Source organism: Dipodomys ordii, unplaced genomic scaffold (genome assembly GCF_000151885.1).
Source record: "Dipodomys ordii isolate 6190 unplaced genomic scaffold, Dord_2.0 Scaffold61, whole genome shotgun sequence".
Taxonomy (NCBI): Eukaryota; Metazoa; Chordata; class Mammalia; order Rodentia; family Heteromyidae; genus Dipodomys; species Dipodomys ordii.
In genome coordinates, this window is record NW_012267277.1 from 2298458 (window position 1) to 2316209 (window position 17752).

General features: G+C 41.0%; 1 protein-coding gene across 2 annotated transcripts in view; it reads right to left on the reverse strand.

Annotated features, from left to right (window-relative positions):
- Positions 1–17752, reverse strand: part of Ndc1 (NDC1 transmembrane nucleoporin) — a 53935-nt gene extending 36183 nt beyond the window's left edge. Inside the window, exons 1-7 of one of the 2 annotated variants that reach the window (XM_013022319.1) lie at positions 17461–17752; positions 16134–16254; positions 13148–13249; positions 12031–12205; positions 9084–9222; positions 6015–6123; positions 1644–1695 (exon numbers count right to left, since the gene is read on the reverse strand). In XM_013022319.1, coding sequence (XP_012877773.1) covers positions 1644–1695; positions 6015–6123; positions 9084–9222; positions 12031–12205; positions 13148–13249; positions 16134–16254; positions 17461–17718 — 956 coding nt within the window. In that variant the 5' untranslated portion in view covers positions 17719–17752. The remainder of the gene's footprint in view (positions 1–1643; positions 1696–6014; positions 6124–9083; positions 9223–12030; positions 12206–13147; positions 13250–16133; positions 16255–17460) is intronic. The other variant, XM_013022322.1, reaches the window with a different exon arrangement.

A 17752-nucleotide genomic window follows, 5' to 3' on the forward strand; every position in this document is an offset into this window, starting at 1 on the left:
GGATTTCACATCTAACAGTTAAGCCTAGGTTAAAAAAATTAGCTAGGAAAACTTTTGTAAGTGAAGAATTGAAACTGATATAATTAAAAAGCCTTAAATACTCATAAATGCCCATATTCCTACTTATCAAAATGATACTAGTGGGGCTGGTAAGGTGGCTCGGTGGTAGAGCGCTTGCCTTGCACGCATGAGGCTCTGGGTTCGATTCCTGAGCACCACATAAGCAAAAAAGAAAAAAGCCGGAAGTGGCGCTGTGGCTCAAGTGGTAGAGCGCTAGCCTTGAGCTGAAGAGTTGAGGGACAGCGCCCAGGCCCAGAGTTCAGGCCCCACATCTGGACCCCCCCCAAAAAATGATACTAGCAGATGGTTTGATATGATACAAAACGATATGATACAAATCTCACAGTGGACTAACCAATAAGTAAATGACAAACACTGGAGAAAACTTACATTTACTTTTAGCACATATAGACTTAACCTTTCTCTATGTGCAAAGCACAAAAGGATGACTAGAGCACCCATGCAGGGATGACTCACATGCTTCTACTCAATTGCTGCCTTGCTCAATTTTGACTTCCTCAGAGGCAGATGGGAAAAGTGCTACAGCTGATGTAGAATGACTGTCATTGCTGCTTTGTAGTAATTTAATACTTTAAAACCATATAACGCCGGGCGCTGATGGCTCATGCCTACAATCCTCGCTTATCAGGAAGCTGAGATCTGAGCATCACAGTCCAAAGCCAGCCCATGAGACTCTTATCTCCAAATAACCACTAGAAAACGGGAAGTGGTGCTGTGGCTCAAAGTGGTAGAGCACTGGCCTTCAGTGAAAAAGCTCAGGGACAGTGTCCAGGAGTTGAGCTCAAGCTCTATGACTGACAAAAAAACAAAAACAAAAATAAAAACCACTGGTGAAGAGAAAAATCAAAGAGAGGCAGCCAGAGGAGTTTTTTTTCACTATATATACTTTATCTTTGAAATTTTAAACCATGGAAAGTAGGAGAAGATAAAAAATATAATTTCTCTCTCAAAACTAATGATTTACAAAGCTCATAGAACTCATAAATGTTATAGACCATGATAGACAATTTGCTCCATGAAAGTTAGAATGTGTTTGTGACTTTAACTAAGCATCACTATCCCACAATACTGTGAAATTTGGGAAATTATGTACACTTAATCACAATACAGAATTTGGAAAAGAAAAAACATAATGACTTATTAATTATGCAATTTTCAAGAAAATATTGAAACAATCACATCTCAGCAATGTTAGATACAGTTAAAGCATGTGACCAACTGTGTACAGTGTACAATATTCAAGTATTATATAGGATAGGCTAGAAGTCCAACACAAGATGGCTGTATGAGGAACTAGAGAAGATGGACTCAGGAGAAGCTGAGCTTATCTTAGCTCAGTAGCCGGGGATGAGCAGAAGCATGAAGGGTTCTCAGTCTATACACTGAGTGTGAGGAGAGCCAGGCACCCTCCTTATATGCACTGGCTCCTCTCTAGTTTGTGTTTTCTGATTTCAATTTTTTTTAAGTATTTAAAGAATAAATCTAAACATAGCATCTAGAAAGACATTAGACATCTAGCATCTAGTAAACATTAAAGAAGAGAAACAGAATTTATCACTTACTCATCTATGTGAAGGTTCATAGCAGTGCTAATCCAAGCTTTGGGTATATAGCCTAAAAAGGAAAAAATATCAAGCTATAAACATAAAATGTTAATAAAAACAAATCTTAGCCAGCACCAGTGGTTCACGTCTGTAATCCTAGCAACTCAGGAAGCTGAGATCTGAGGATAGCGGTTCAATACCAGCCCAGGCAGGAAAATCCATCAGACTCTTCTTTCCAATTAACTACCAGAAAACAGGAAGTGGTGCTGTAGCTCAAATGGCAGAATGCTCACCTTGAGCTGAAGAGCACAGGGACAGTGCCCAGGACCAGAGTTCAAGCCCCACAACTGACCAAAACAAAAAACAAAACAAAAAAATAACCAAAAAACAAGTATTTTAATCATGTTTTAGATTTTGAAGTTGAAGTAGACACCAAGTTCTCAGGTTAAAATCCTAAACTCTTTGATTAAGAATAAATAGGAAGGGCCTGGGAAGGTGGCTCAGTGGTAGAGCGCTTGCCTTGCATGCCTGAGGCCCTGGGTTCGATTCCTCAGCACCACATAAGCAAAAAGAAAAAAGCCAGAAGTGGTGCTGTGGCTCAAGTGGTAGAGCGCTAGCCTTGAGCTGAAGAGCTGAGGGACAGCGCCCAGACCCGGAGTTCAAGCCCTACGACCGGACCCAAGAAAAAAAGAATAAATAGGAAAAGAAGAGAATTTCTAAATGCAGAACAGTTTTGCCTTGTGTAATAACCACATATTTCAGTCATGATGTTTCAAATTTCAGTTACGATGGTATATTGATGAAATGCATACAGCAGTTCCAGCTTTTCAGTACACAAATTGATATATCGATGAACACTATCATCTATGACCAAGGCTATCACATTTCTAAGTCAGATCAGACAGCAAAGCAAACAGCTGTGGTACCTAATTGTCTCATGTGATAAATCAACATGACATGTTACAAAACAAATAGGGTTCCAACAGAAGAAAAAGGAAACTAGCCAAAATGAAGATCAAAAATACAACAAAGAAATGTGACAAAGGTAGCAGTGGCTAACAATTGTTAACCCAGAGTTACTAGAGATGTATAGATCAGAGGATCTAAGTATGAGGCAGCCTGGTCATGAAAGTTCATGAGATTCCATCTCAATCAATAGCTGGATACAGTGGCACATATCTGCTATCCTAGCATAGTAGAGCACACCTGTCATCTCTAGCAACACAGGAAAGCACAAGTAGGAAGAGTGAAGCTCAGGCTGGCATAAAGCAAGACCCTACCTCACAACCAATGAAGTCAGGCATTAGTGGCTCATAGCTATAATCCTACCTACTCAGGAGGTTAATATGGGGTGAAGCCAGCCAGGACAGACAAATCCTCTCATCTCCAACTAAAACAAAAGGTGGAGATGAGGTGTGGCTCAAGTGGTAGAGTTCCAGACATGAGTAAGCAAGTTAAGCAAGAGTGCCAAGGCCCTAAGTTCATCCCCCAAAATGGCAACAAAAAAAGGAGAGAGTGCTTTGATGCATGGCTCAAAGAATACAACACCTGCCTACCAAACACAAGGCCCTGAGTTCAACTCCCAGAACCACCCCCCAAAAAAGTGACAATGCTCAAAGTGAAATCTGAATTGAATATAAAGGAGTTACATAGGGGCTGGGAAGTTGTCTCAGTGGTAGAGTGCTTGCCTTGCATGCACGATTCCTTAGTACCACATAAGCAGGAAAAGCCAGAAGTGGTGCTGTGACTCAAATGGTAGGGCGCTAGCCTTCAGCTGAAGACCTGAGGGACAGTGCCCAAGCCCAGAGTTCAGCCCCTATGACCAACAATAAGTAAATAAATAAATAAAAAGGAGTTACATAGATTGAGCTGACTGGAATTTAGTTTGAGTGTGGAAGAAGGGAAGGCAAAAAGGGGAATGAAAGTTAATGAAAATATGCAGAATCAATAGATCAAAGAATCTTAGTGGTGGGTGAATTGCCAGGGTTTAGGACCTAAAATGAGTAAGATAGAAAAAAAAAATACTTGTTGAGAGAATGAGACAATATAGGTGATGCAGGTATATAAGCACAAAGTCTATGGTATGAGGAGTTGAGGTAGGGGAAGGCAAAATAAATGAGGCAAACTTGGATGACAAGATGTAGGGTGTATGTGATTATTAAAATCACAAAGTAGGGGCTGGGAAGTTGGCTCAGTGGTAGAGCGCTTGCCTTTCATGCCTGAGGCCCTGGGTTCGATTCCTCAGCACCACATAAGCAAAAAGAAAAAAGCCGGAAGTGGCGCTGTGGCTTAAGTGGTAGGGCACTAGCCTTGAGCTGAAGAGCTGAGGGACAGTGCTCAGGCCCAGAGTTCAGGCCCCACAACCCGACCAAAAAATAAATAAATAAATAAAATAAAATCACAAAGCACTGGGACAAGACTGATGATTTAGAGAATGATAAAAAACCTAAAGCTAAATCTTCAAGAGGTAAGAGTTAATACAAGTGAATGCATGACAGCAACAGGTTGGTAGATGACATAGATTCAAAGTTAAGAGATTCAAACTTGGTATTGTAAAAGATGAAAGAGAGAAAAATGGCCTACCAGTGTGGCATAAAGAACAGAGAAAACAGATTCCCTTCATACAGGTGAAGGGGAGACTTGGGAGAGAAAATACTGACTACTTAATCAGTGAAGACCAAGAATTGTCAAGGTCTCAGTGGGCAATAATGTAAAAGAATTATTTTTAAATGTTAGGGGGAAAAAAAAAGGAAGGCAAGCTAACTTTGTGACACCACCACTATGTCAGACCAAACTTGACCCTAGGGCAGAAACCAGGCCAGCTGCAGTAGGTTAATAAAGTGCTGACATCAGAAATACAATTTCAACAGCTATAGTAAAAAACATGAACTAAATGGATATATGAAAGTATATCTGGAGGGCTGGGAAGGTGGCTCAGTGGTAGAGTGCTTGCCTTGCATGCATGTGGCCCTGTGTTTGACTCCTCAGCACCACATAAGCAGGAAAAAAAAGCCGGAAGTGGCGCTGTGGTTCAAGTGGTAGAGCGCTAGCCTTGAGCTGAAGAGCTGAGGGGTAGCACCCAGGTCCAGAGTTCAGGCCCCATGACCGGACCCCCCCCAAAAAGAAATATATATCTGAAAAAAGCAGAATCACAAAGTTTTAGTCTGAGAACAGTAGTTTTCTTTATATCCCTATCTTGAGGAGATTAAAGTTTTCAACTTATATATACTATGCTAAATAATAAATTACAGTTTTTGTTCCTCAAATTCACAACAATAAATTCTTCAGGGTTTCTCACCAACAAGATATTACTATATTAGTAATCAAGTTACAAACTTATGTAAAGGAGCATGTTACCTGTAACTAGAGAAATAACCAAATTCATATTTTATTTCTACTTCTAAAAAAATAAACTTTTACTGTGGAAAAACAAACACAAAAGCTTGCCATTTATTTTTAAGTGTGCAGCACAGAAGTGTTATCTACATGCATGTTCTTATAAAACAACTCCAGAATTGTGAACCTGAGATTTTTTTTTTTAGTCAGCCATGGGGCTTGAACTCAGGTCCTGGGTGCTGTCCCTGAGCTCTTCTGTTCAAGGCTAGCATTCTACCACTTTGAGCCACAGCACCACTTCCAGTTTTCTGGTGGTCAATTAAAAGTAAGAGTCTCATGGACTTTCCTGCCTAAGCTGGCTTTGAACCACAATACTCAGATCTCAAGTCAATTACGGTGTCTAGCCAGGCCTCATACTTTTTAGGCAAGCATTGTACCACTTGAGCTATGCTTCCAACCCTTTTTGGTTCACTTATTTTTCAGATAGCATCTTAAGAGTTTGGCCTGAAGTCAGCCTCAGACCTGTTCTTCCTACCTACAACCACCCTAGTAGTTGAGATTACAGGCATGAAGCGCCCACCATACCCAGACTGTTTAGTTTGAGACATTCATTATGTAGCCCAGGCTGGCCTCCAGAGTGCTGGGATAACATGTGTGTAACACCAAACCCAGCCTTCTCCAGAACTTTTTCAGCCTGAATGACTGAAACTCTTACCACTGAACAGCTCTGGCCCTTTCCTACTCTTCTCAACCTATGGGAACAACATTCTACTTTGTATTTCTAAGACTTTGATTACTTTAGAGCCTCATAAGTACATTCATGAATTATTTGTTCTTTTGTGAGCTATTTCAGTTAGAAAAATGACTCCAAGTTGTTTTTTTTAAGTTGAAAACTTCATTATATGTCTAATACTGTTTGACAATATTTTTCATTAACTAAACACTCTTGAGTATTTAAACAATGAACCAGTTGGACTAATTATATACCTACAAGTATAAGATACAAATACAATAGAGAATAATTTTGTAACATTAAAAAACAGAAATCCTTACCAAGAAAATAATACACAAGGCAAAAATTTCTAACCAGGAACAATGATTCCACACAACTATGTTTAAGTAGTAGGAGCAGAGATCTCCTAAACCGCAAAAACTTGTATTGCTGTGGAAAAAAGAGAACAGAATGAATTAAATAACCATCCTCCAAATCACACGGTACATTACATTCCATATTACTTTTTTTGGAGAGAGGGTCTATATAGTCTCAGCCTCCCAAATACTGGGAGCAAGCACTACTACACCTAGCCATTCTATATCATCTAAAGCAAGGACTTGACAGTAAAAGTCAACATATAAAATGCAATAGAAGAGTCTGATGGGTTAGCTTGGTGGCAGAACAGGTTATCCAGCATGTGTAAGGCCTGGATTTGATCCCTATCACAGTAAAAAAAAAAAAAAAAAAATTACTGTACAAAATAACAAAGACTATTCCAGAAACAAACAAACAAAAAAATCAACTATTTTTAGGGCTAGAGGTGTGGCTTAAGAGGTAGAGAGCTTACCTAGCAAGCACAAAATCCTGAGTCAAACCTGAGTACAGTCAAAACACTAGTTTTGATATCAACATATTTAATATTTTCCTTTATACAAAATATATATAATATTTTCCTATTTCCTGAATAAGTAGGATTACAGGCATGTGCCATTATACCTAGGTTTTTGTTTCAGGGGGTAAGGATAAGGAATCCTATTATATAGCCCAGGCTTGTCTTGAACTCATCATGCTCCCCAGGTGTCAGCCATTCAAGTGCTAGAATAACACACTAGGCCCAGCTCAGAACCTACAATCATAAAAGTAATGCCCATGAGTAAGAATTACAATTATGCCAGGCACCCGTGGCTCATGCCTATAATCCTAGCTACTCAGGAGGCTGAGATCTGAGGATCACGAATCAAAGCCAGCCCGGGCAGGAAAGGCTGTGAGGCTCTTATCTCTAATAAACCACTAGAAAACGGGAAGTGGCGCTGTGGCTCAAGCAGTAGAGCACTTGCCTTGAGCTGAAGAATACAGGGACAACGCCCAAGCCCAGAGTTCAAGCCCCACAACCAACAACAACAAAAAAAAAAGAATTGCAATTAAAGAAATGAGGACTGCTCAACATCAACATCCCCAGCAGTAAAGGAAATACAAATCAAAACAACTTTGAGATTCCATCTCACCCCCATTAGATTGGCCAACATCAAGAGAGTTCAAACAACAAATGCTGACAGGGATGTGGGGTAAAAGGAACCCTATCGCACTGTTGGTGGGAATGTAGAGTACAACCAGTTTGTATGGCAGTTTGGAGGTTCCTCAAAAAACAAAACAAAACAAAAAAACCAAAAAACATAGAACTTCCCTATGAATCAGCCATGGGACTCTTGGGCATCTACCTAGAAAATTATGTCAGGATACCGTAAAGATACCTGAACATCCATTCCTGCACTACTCAAAATACAACTATGGAAACAGCCCAGATGCCTACAATAGATGAGTAGATCAAAAAAAATGTAGTACATATACACAATGGAATTTTACTCATCCATTAGAAAGAATAAGATTATGTCATTTGCAGGGAAATGGATGGATCTAGAATAAATCATGTTAAGTAAGTAAGCCAAGCTCAGTGACAAAGTGGAAGTTAAAAGATCATATGTGGAAGTTAAAAGATCTAAATTACAACTGGACATGATAACCTGATGGACTCTAGACATTCATATGCAGTCAGACTAAAGGCGGACACTCTGAGGGGAGGAATCCAAAGGGATAACTCCCCTGAGCAGTAAAGTATTATTTATCAAAACAAATTCCAGCAAATGAAAATGTTGTTGTTGTTATTGTTGCTGTTTGGTGGTGGTGGTGTTTCTGCTTTTGGAGGTTTTGTCTTTTGGGGAGAGGCAACAGGGGGTACAGAAAGGTAGGGAGGAAGGGTGAACAAATGCAGTTACGATTTTCAGTATACACTTTGTGAAAAATGAACTATGCAACTTTTGAATAGGGATGGGAAGGGGAAACTGGGAGAAAGCAAAGGAAGAAGTAATGTTGTCCAAAAAAGAAATGTACTCATTACCTGACTTATGAAATGGGGTAAACCCCTCTGTAAAACACCTTAATAATAACAATTAAATTACATTTTTTAAAAAAAGAAAAGGTAGCACTCCATGCATGATACCTATAATCCTAGCTTCTCAGGGGGCTGAAATCTGTGGATCACAGTTCAAAGCCAGCCCAGGCAGGTAAGTCAATGAGACTTTATCTTCAACTAACCACTTAAGAAATGTTGTAAAGCTGTGGTTCAAGTGCTAGAGTGCTAATCTAGAGCAAAATATGCTTAGGGGCAGTGCCCCTAATAATAATAATGCTGCATACTGTCTTTATATTATAATGCATGCAGAAAAATGTCATAAATTCTCATACATCATATTTTTATTATGACCATCATTGGTTTACACATTGCTTGCTCCATACTAAACTGGGCTTGCTCCCTACTGAACATTTTTGCTGCAATGTTCAGTGCTCTGCCTACCAGAGCAGAAATGAAGTGAATTACAGCATGGGCTGGGACAAACCATGATTCAACAGGGAAATATAAACCAACTCTTCTGCCAGGTATAATCACTACAAAATTAGATTTGAAGGTCTCGATATTATACTGCTTAAACCAGGTTTATAACTACCTTGCCTTGTTCTAAAATGATGATAGAGCAAGTGACATATTCTAAAATTACTTATAAAACCCCAAGTTCATGAGGGTCTTCAATACAAAAAGCAGCTACCGCTGCAGAGTAATTTGTGTGAATGTCAATCCTTCCTCCTCCCTGGTACCTGCTAGGTCACAGCAAGTGCTACTACCAAACAAGGAGGTAAGGAGGATGGCAAAGCATTGTTCTTCGCGGAGCAGGCAAGGACAGCTAATAACCTCAAAATTATATACAAGTCTTTTTCCTCAAGCAGACTTTAGTGCTGTTTTGTTGATGGAATCTTGAATTAATCAGATGAGGTCAGGTATGGGCACACACACACCAAGGCAATCTTAAGGCAGCCAAATTCTACTATAAGGAAATACCGGAAGTATATTTTACCTGAATAATGGGAAATGGAAGATAGTTCATGTTGTTAACAAAGTACAGGAGGCTATAGCTATAGCCCATGAATGCTCCAGCCAGTAAGAAAAACAGATGATATTCATTTAAGCAGGTCTGCACAGGAGGGCTGTCTAGGCTGAAGGGGAAGGAAAAGTTTAAAAGAACACATCTCACTGTTTTAGGCTTAATATTTACCCAAGGCAAAGTAATGAGTCAATCACTTTTAAAACTTCCCAAATTCTAACAAAATGACTCATATTAGGAAAGCATGAGTAAAGACTAACAAAACCTTTCTCCTTGATGCCTGACATTTCCCTGGAAATCAGACATGGCCAAGAGTATCTTTAGCAATAATAAGTAATGAGCTTACAAGTTGTTGAACTGCACCTGATAGAGATCCTATAACTTCATGCTTCATCTGTGTTTGTTTTTGTTTTGTTTTACCAGTTCTGGGGCTTGTATTCTGGGCCTGGGCACTGTCCCTGAGCTACTGTGGCTCAAGGCTAGCACTGTACCACTTGAGCCACAGCACTACTTCCAGATTTTTCTGTGCTTAATTAAAGTTAAAAGTCTCACAGACTTTCCTACCTGGGCTGGCTTAACCGTGGTCCTCAGATCTCAGGCTCCTGAGTAGCTAGGATTAAAGGCATGAGCCACATATCACCAGCTATGTTGTCTCTTTTAAATGAGTATCTGCCACAAGAATCCTGGAGGCTATGTTTATAAAGTTGCTATAAATACTACTAGGGTAGCAGATCTTGTGGGGGACACAAGGCCTTTATGTCGAGGAACCTCACACCTGTTGCATGCAGAGCTCCACTCCTTTAACCTGAGTAGTATCATAGACAAGGAAACAGCTCCTAATGGATGAAGAACCTGTCACCTATATAAACTGCATCCAGCCAGGCATCAGAGGTTCACATTTGTAATCCTAGTTATCTAGGAAGCTGAGATCTGAGGATCATGACTCAAAGCCAGCCTGGGCAGAAAAGTTTGTGAGATTCTTATCTCCAATTAATCAGCAAAAAGCTGGAAGTGGAGCTGTGGCTCAAGTGTTAAGAGCACTAGCTTTGAGCACAAAAGCTCAGGGACAGCATTAAGGCCCTGAGCTCAAGTCCTAAGACCAGCAGAAAAAAAGGGAGGAGGGGAATACAAATGAGGGGCATCTATCGCCCTGAGTTGAGATCCCAGGGTGAGTATTTATTGGATTTGAGGTTACAAGAAGACAATAATAGGTTAATTTTGCTAAAGACTCTGAAGTCTCGAGTAAGCATATTTATAACAAACCTAATCTCTAACAGCTAGAGCCTGCTGCTCCCTAGACGCCCACTGCCACCTCCACTGAGAGAGATGGGCCAAAAGAAAGACTTATCCAAGAGGAGTGCCTGGGACTTTCCTATTTACAACAGTCCTGGATTCACAGACGTCCTTTATCATTTCATGTTTGTCAAAAGGACAGTCTTCACTACAGAAAGCATCATATCAGGAAAACTGGGAAGACAGACAACCTAAAAGAAATGAAGTATTCAGTAGCACTCATGTAGCACTGAGTTAAAAGTGGAAAATATAGAATAATCTATTAAAATATAAATTTATTGATGTGTACATATATATGTATATAGAACATTCATCAAAAAAAAAACAATCAAACTCAGGTCCTCACACATGCAAGGCAAAATATTCTATCACTGAGCTATCCATACCCTCACCTCTTTGAAGTCCAAAGATCAATGTCATATGTTCACGTTCTATATAGGTTTCGAAATTATAACAACACTATTTCTTAAAAAATAGTAATGAGTAAGCCCAGCACTGGTGGCTCACGTCTGTAATCCTATCAGGAGGCTGACCTCTGAGGATTGTGGTTTGAAGCCAGCCCAGGCAAGAAAGTCCATGAGACTCTTATCTCCAATAAACTACTCAGAAAAAGCCAGAAGTGGTGCTCTGGCTCAAGTGGTAGAGCACTAGCCTTGAGCACAAAGAAGCTCAAGGATAGTTCTCAGGTCCTAAGTTCAAGCCCCAGGGCTGGCAAGAAAAAAAAAAAGCAGTAATAATTACTTGAATTTTTTTTTTTTGGTCAGTCATGGGGCTTGAACTCAGGGCCTGGGTGCTGCCCTGGAGCTCTTTTGCTCAAGGCTAGTACTCTACCACTTTGAGCCATAGCACCACCTCTAGTTTTCTGGTAGTTAATTGTAAATAAGAGCCTCATGACTTTCTTACCAGGGCTGGCTTTGAACTACAATTCTCAGATTTCAGCCTCCTGAGTTGCTAGGATTACAGGCTTGAGCCACCAGCACCCAACTGGAAATTCTTTCTTAAAATTCATCATTTTGGGCTGGGAAAGTGGCTTAGTGGTAGAGTTCTTGCCTAGCATACATGAAGCCCTGGGTTCGATTCCTCAGTACCACATAAACAGAAACAGCCGGAAGTGGTACTGTGGCTCAAGTGGTAACACTTGCCTTGAGCACAGAGAGGCTTCAGGACAGTGCCCAGGCCCTGAGTTCAAGCCCTAGGACAGGCGGAAAAAAAAAAAATTTCATCCTTTCCAAACTATCTTTCAAACTCCAACCTACCTGCTTCCTCTTTTAGATGTGTGTAGACTCTCCTTGCTTTCTGAGATCCTAGAGGAAGTACCTGAGCATCTTACTTCCTTCTTCCTATTACATCCATCTGTATCAGGTCAAACCCTATTATTCTCAGTCTATGTCTGAATCAGTCTCATAAATCCAGCAGCACCTAGCATATCACCTTCCACACACAAATGTTCTTAAAACTTTGCTAAACTTAACAAATATAAAACATCAATCAACCTTTGACATATAGAAACAAATACCTTTTAAAGATGTCTGGAAAGAACATCTATAAACTATTTGCCTATGTAGGTCATCTTTGGCTTGGTAACTAAACAAGCTTTGTTACAAAGAAAAAAATGTATTTAATATACCTTGTAGTACCAGTGCAGGGAACCACAAGAAAACTGTACTGGCCCTTGTTGATTACTGCTGCACACCAAGCTGTCACCATCCCCATGGCAGCATGCACAAATGAGTGCATGAGTTGCTGAGGATGAATGATCCTTCCTATCAGGGCCAGTCTGGAGCAGGGAATAGAAGGCACAACTGCAAAGAAAGAACAAACTATGGCTACAGCACATGAAGTTAAGAGGGCTGACGCCATTCCCTCTTGTCCTGGCACAAAGACACCAAAGGAAGAAAGATACTCATTGTCAATTGCAGTGCAGAAAAAATTCCATGCTAATAATTCTAAGTTAAAAGTACTTCTCATCAGGCACCAATGGTTCACACCTATAATCCCAGCTATTTAGGAGGCTGAAAGATCTAGAGGACTGTGATTTGAGGCCAGCCTGGGCCTAATTCAAGACACTTCTTCTCAACCCAGAGCTAAGCATAGTGTTCTGTTCATGTCATCTTAAGCTATGTGGGAGGCTGAGATTTAGAGGATCATAAAACCAGGCCAGTCCAAGAAGAGAGTCCTCAAGACTACCTCTATGGAAAGGAAACTGCATATAATGGTGCACAATGTGATCCCATCAAGAATGGGAACCTAAAAAGCAGGTGGATCACAGCTCAGGTGTACACCAGAAAGGGAACAAAGACCATACTCTAGAAATAACCAATGAAAAGCAGCACTGAAGCCGGGTGTTGCTGGCTCACACCTACAATCCTAGCTACTCAGGAGGCTGAGATCTGAGGATCAGGGTTCAAAGCCAGCCTGGGCAGGAAAGCCCATGGAACTCTTATCCCCAATAAACCACTCGAAAAACTGCAAGTGGCGCTGTGGCTCTAGTGGTAGCTCGCCTTGAGCTGAAGAGCTCAGGGACAGCGCCCAAGCCCAGAGTTCAAGCCCCACAACCGGCCAAAAAAAAAAAGAAAAGAAAAGCAGGGCTGAGGAACACAACATCTAAAAGCATGGTTCTGTAGTCATCCTTAAAATTTTAACACAAAACTTGACCCATTATGCACATTCAAATATAAAATGCACTGAGTTTGCCTTTAGTAAAATAAATTCTGCTTTTTAAAGGTTCAAATTTGAAAACCCACCTGCATAGAATTCCACATTGAAAATACTTATTATTACTATTACCACCGACAGCAGCAGGAGATAAAAGATCACATACGAACTATACAAATCATTAATAGAATCTAGAAGAGAAAAAAATTAGTGAAATTTATTTAGTCTCATAGTCACATTCAGTGTACTGCAATATAAAAGAACTGTGAATTATAACTACAATTTTAACTTTAAAAGTGATTTTAGGACTGGAAACGTGGCTTAGTGGTAGAGTGCTTGCCTAGCATGCATAAAGCCCTGGGTTCAATTCCCCAGGACCACAAAAACAGAAAAAGCTGGAAGTGGTGCTGTGGCTCAAGTGGTAGAGTGTTAACCCTTGAACAAAAGCTCAGGGACAGTGCCCAGGCCCTGAGTTCAAGTCCCAGGACTGGCAAAAAAAATAAAAATAAATTTATTTTGCCACGTTCCAGTGGCTCAAGCCTATAATCCTAGCTACTCAGGAGGCTGAGATCTGAGGATAAGGGTTCAAAGCTGGGTAGGCAGGAAAGTCTGTTAGACTCTTATCTCCAATTAAGCATGGAAAAAAGCTAGAAGTGGAGTTGTGGCTCAAGTAGTAGAGTGCATGAGCAAAAAAGCTCAGGGACAGCACCCAGTCCGAGTTCAAGTCCCAAGAGGAGCGCATGCGCATGCGTGCTCGCGCACACGCAGACACACACGTACACACACACACACGCACGCACACACACACGCACGCACACACACACACACACACACACGCACGCACACACACACAGTACTACTGACTAACCACAATTAAAGAAGAATGTTTTCTAAGCCTTCGTAATTAAACATTTACACTGGCTTATAGCTGAATTTCATCTGACCTATGAAACAGCCAGTTACCAGTTGCTCCTGCCTGTGATCTCAGAAGGCTGAGATCAGGAAGGTCATGGCAGAAAAGCCCTGATACTACATCTCCCAAATAACCTACTAAAAGATAGCATGGAGATATGGCTTTTTAACCAAATGGTAGAGCACCAACTAAGCATACAAATCAAGGAAAGAAGCCAAGCAAGAGGTCTTGAGTTCCAATAAACAAAGGATCTTAAGTTCAAACACTGGTGAGAGTGAGCAGGGGGAGGGAGGGAAAAGAATAAGGGAAGCTATATAAATCAACAAAAACAAGGGGAAAAAACATGATTATTCTTTACCCACAATACCTTCAAAGGCAATAAGGTAAAGCTTCTGACTCCTTGTTGGTGGCATAGCTAAGATAGTAGAGCACCTGACTACTAGCACAAGGTCCTGAGTTCAAACTGGTAACAGCAAAAGAAATACACTGTTGAGAGGTAAGGGGAAAGGATTTAAAGAGTATTTGTCTTTCTTACCCAGAGGCAAGACTTTAATGATTTCAAATCCTACTGTATCAACAGTTATCCACAGTACCACACTGGAATAAAAAATTAAAGATGGGCACCAGTGGCTCATTCCAGTAATCCTAACTTTTTGCTCAAAGTTAGCGCTCTACCACTCTGAGCTACAGCTCCCCTTCCAATTTTTTAGGTGGTTAATTGGAGATAAATGTCTTCCAGACTTTCCTGCTTGGGCTAGTTCTCCAATCTTGGCCTCTTGAGTAGTTAGAATTGCAGACATGAGCCACTGGCGCCTAGCTTCTTTTAATTCCTCTTTTTTATTTATAAACTTGTGGGGCTTGAACTCAGGAACTGGGCACTGTCACAGAGCTCTTTTGCTCAAGGCTAGCATGTTACCACTTTGAGCCACAGATCTACTTCCAGTTTTGTGGTGGTGAATTGGAGAGAAGAGTCTCAAGACTTTCTTGCCCAGGCTGGCTTCAAACCATGATCCACAGATCTCAGCCTCCTGTGAAGCTAGGATTACAGGCATGAGTCACCAGAGCCTGGCTTTAATGCTTTAATTCCAGTGTGGCAGTATGGATAAATGGAATTTGAACTGGTTCTGAGACTAAAGCTAACATTCTAGTTTAGTTATTAGTTGTGTCTCTGAATAGATGGCCTACTCATGTATAAAGCAGAAACGATATCTCTTTATTAAACAGGATTATAGGGAAGAAGGGATATACATAAGCAATATATGTAGCATAGCACACAGTAGATGGGAAATAACAGGAAACTTTTATTTTATAGAAAACAAGTTATTTTTTAAGGAACCTAGTGATTTTGTCTCCAAAGTGATTTTGTAAGTGATTTTGTCTGAGAAACATTTTGATCTGCCTGTCTTTTCTTGCTCCTCAATTTCTGCATTCAACTCCACCTTTCCTAGTATTTTTTCCTCTTTACTAGTCTTATTATCCTTTTTGCTAGCTATAATACAGAAATATTGTATGCTTTATTTAGACCTTTTTTTTAAGATGTGATTTTTTTTTCTACCCATAATTTTGAACAGGTCACAGGAACAGTTCACTCTCTTAAAATACAGTATGGACAAAGCTGTCCAAAGGAAAAACAAATATTAAATTTTCATTATCTGCTCTTCTAACAATCTTTTTGTCCCTGTCATCCTGTGTAGGCTCTAATAAGCTTACAAGTTTTATTATATAATAAATATGTGGTTTATGTTTGCAGAGTGACTTAAGCTTAATCTCAAAGTGAATTTTAATATATTAATATAGGTAGTAACTTTAAAAAGTTATTTGATAGGAGTCTGAGAGATTGGGAGAATGATGTAAGGAATAACATAGATCAAGATGCAGTGTACTTATAAACTGACTGTTGAATGGAATCCCTTTTGTATAACTACTTAAAGATAATGTTTTTATTTATTTGAAACAATTCAACTCTGTGTGTCTGTGTGTGTGCACGCGTTTGTGTGCACACTGATCCTAGGGCTTGAACTCAGGGGTTTGCACTTTTACTTGTCTATTTCACTCAACGCTGGCACTCTACCACTTGAGCCACACCACCACTTTCATAATTCAACTTTTATGTTGAGAATTAGACCTTGTAAATCTGTTTTCAGTAAATTAAATATCATTACCTGATAGCCATTGTATAGGATGAAATAGATTAAGGCTGTTGAAGATGACAAAGACTGTGACACAGACGGGCAGAAGCAACACTGACCAAACAATACTTGCTACTATCCTCCAGCCCAAAACCTAAAATGAAACAAACAAAACTTTTCAATCATGAAGTCAGTTAAATGATTTGTTATGCAAACTCTGGTTTTTTTGCATACAGGCAGTTAATCACAAATATTTAAAACCAGAGCATAGCCTATGCAGTTATATATAAACCAAAATGTTCACTACTATTAATAACCTAAAATACCCTATAGAACTTTACAATATCAGTGAACCAAATCAGGATGTGATCACCTTTAGTCTTAGGACTATATATTACAGTAATACTCTGAGTTTAGTCAATAATTATATGAATACCTAAAAGTTGTACATACCTTTATAGAACTATAATATGTATCCCTCACTGGGCAACTAAGTGTGTTGAGCATTGTAATCACATGGCTGACTTGCCAGGCCTTGCAAAAAGCCGCAAAAAAGATTCACTGATGAGTAAATGCAAGAAGAGATACTGAGGGGCCTTAAGCATGAGAGTAACTATTGGACTTATGTTCTGGAAGATAAAATAGTGCCAAGTTTCCTGTAAGGGTGCCTGGAAGGAAGACGGAGCAGAGGGGATTTGATCCAAACAGGTCTCAGCAGTCAAGGGCAGTTCACCAAGACGGCTCAAAGACAGCAATGTCTGGAAAAAGGCAGTGGGAAAAGGAAAAAGAAAAAATGCAGACATCTCTGCGGTATATTCTACAGGGCTCAGTGACTGATCATATAGATGGTGAAGAATAAATAAGACCCAAAAGTTTAACCTAGGATAACGGAGATAATACCCGGGATAGAAGTATAAAGAATGTATTTCCTCCCCTTCCTCTAACCTCCAAAGAACAGCGGATTCTGCGTGAGGCACCCCTCAGCTCAGACACGTGAACTTAGTAGGATTACCTCGCTTGCTTAATGGTCCCCAACCCACCATCACATTCTTTCCAAGGCCGGAAAACCTTCCCCACGTCTTATCCCAAGGAACTAACATTTATTTCTGCACCTGAATAAACTACCTTCGCAGAAAACCCTCCGGCCCCCAACTGCGATTCAGGTCATCCCTCCCACGATAGCCAGCTGTCATTTCAGACTCCAGTCCCCCCCCACCCCCCGCACTCCGGGGTCCACTCAGGACACCTCCACGAGCCTTCAATGGCCCCAGGCGGTCCCTTCCTCCCAGCGCGCACGCGCGGTCAGAGGCCACCGCGCAGGCCCGGAGGAGCAGCGAAGGCCACAGAGCGCCGCACTCACGCGCCACAGGATGTCCCGCGACCCGCCGGCGCTGGGCCCACTCGCAGGCACAGCCATGGGGATGGCGGCCCCTGTTCTGGGGCGTGCGGAAGCCAGGGCGCCTGCCCGCCACCGCTGTTCAAAGGCAGGAAGGCCCCCCGAGGACCCCGACGGGGCTGCCTGAAACACTGCCTGAGCAAACGGAGGCCCGGGCACCAGGCCAAGCCGCCGAGGCTTCATCGGGACCGGCTCAACAGGCCTGAGCTGCCCGACGTTCATGCTCCCTAAAGTGGGCTGTGGCCCAATGAACCGT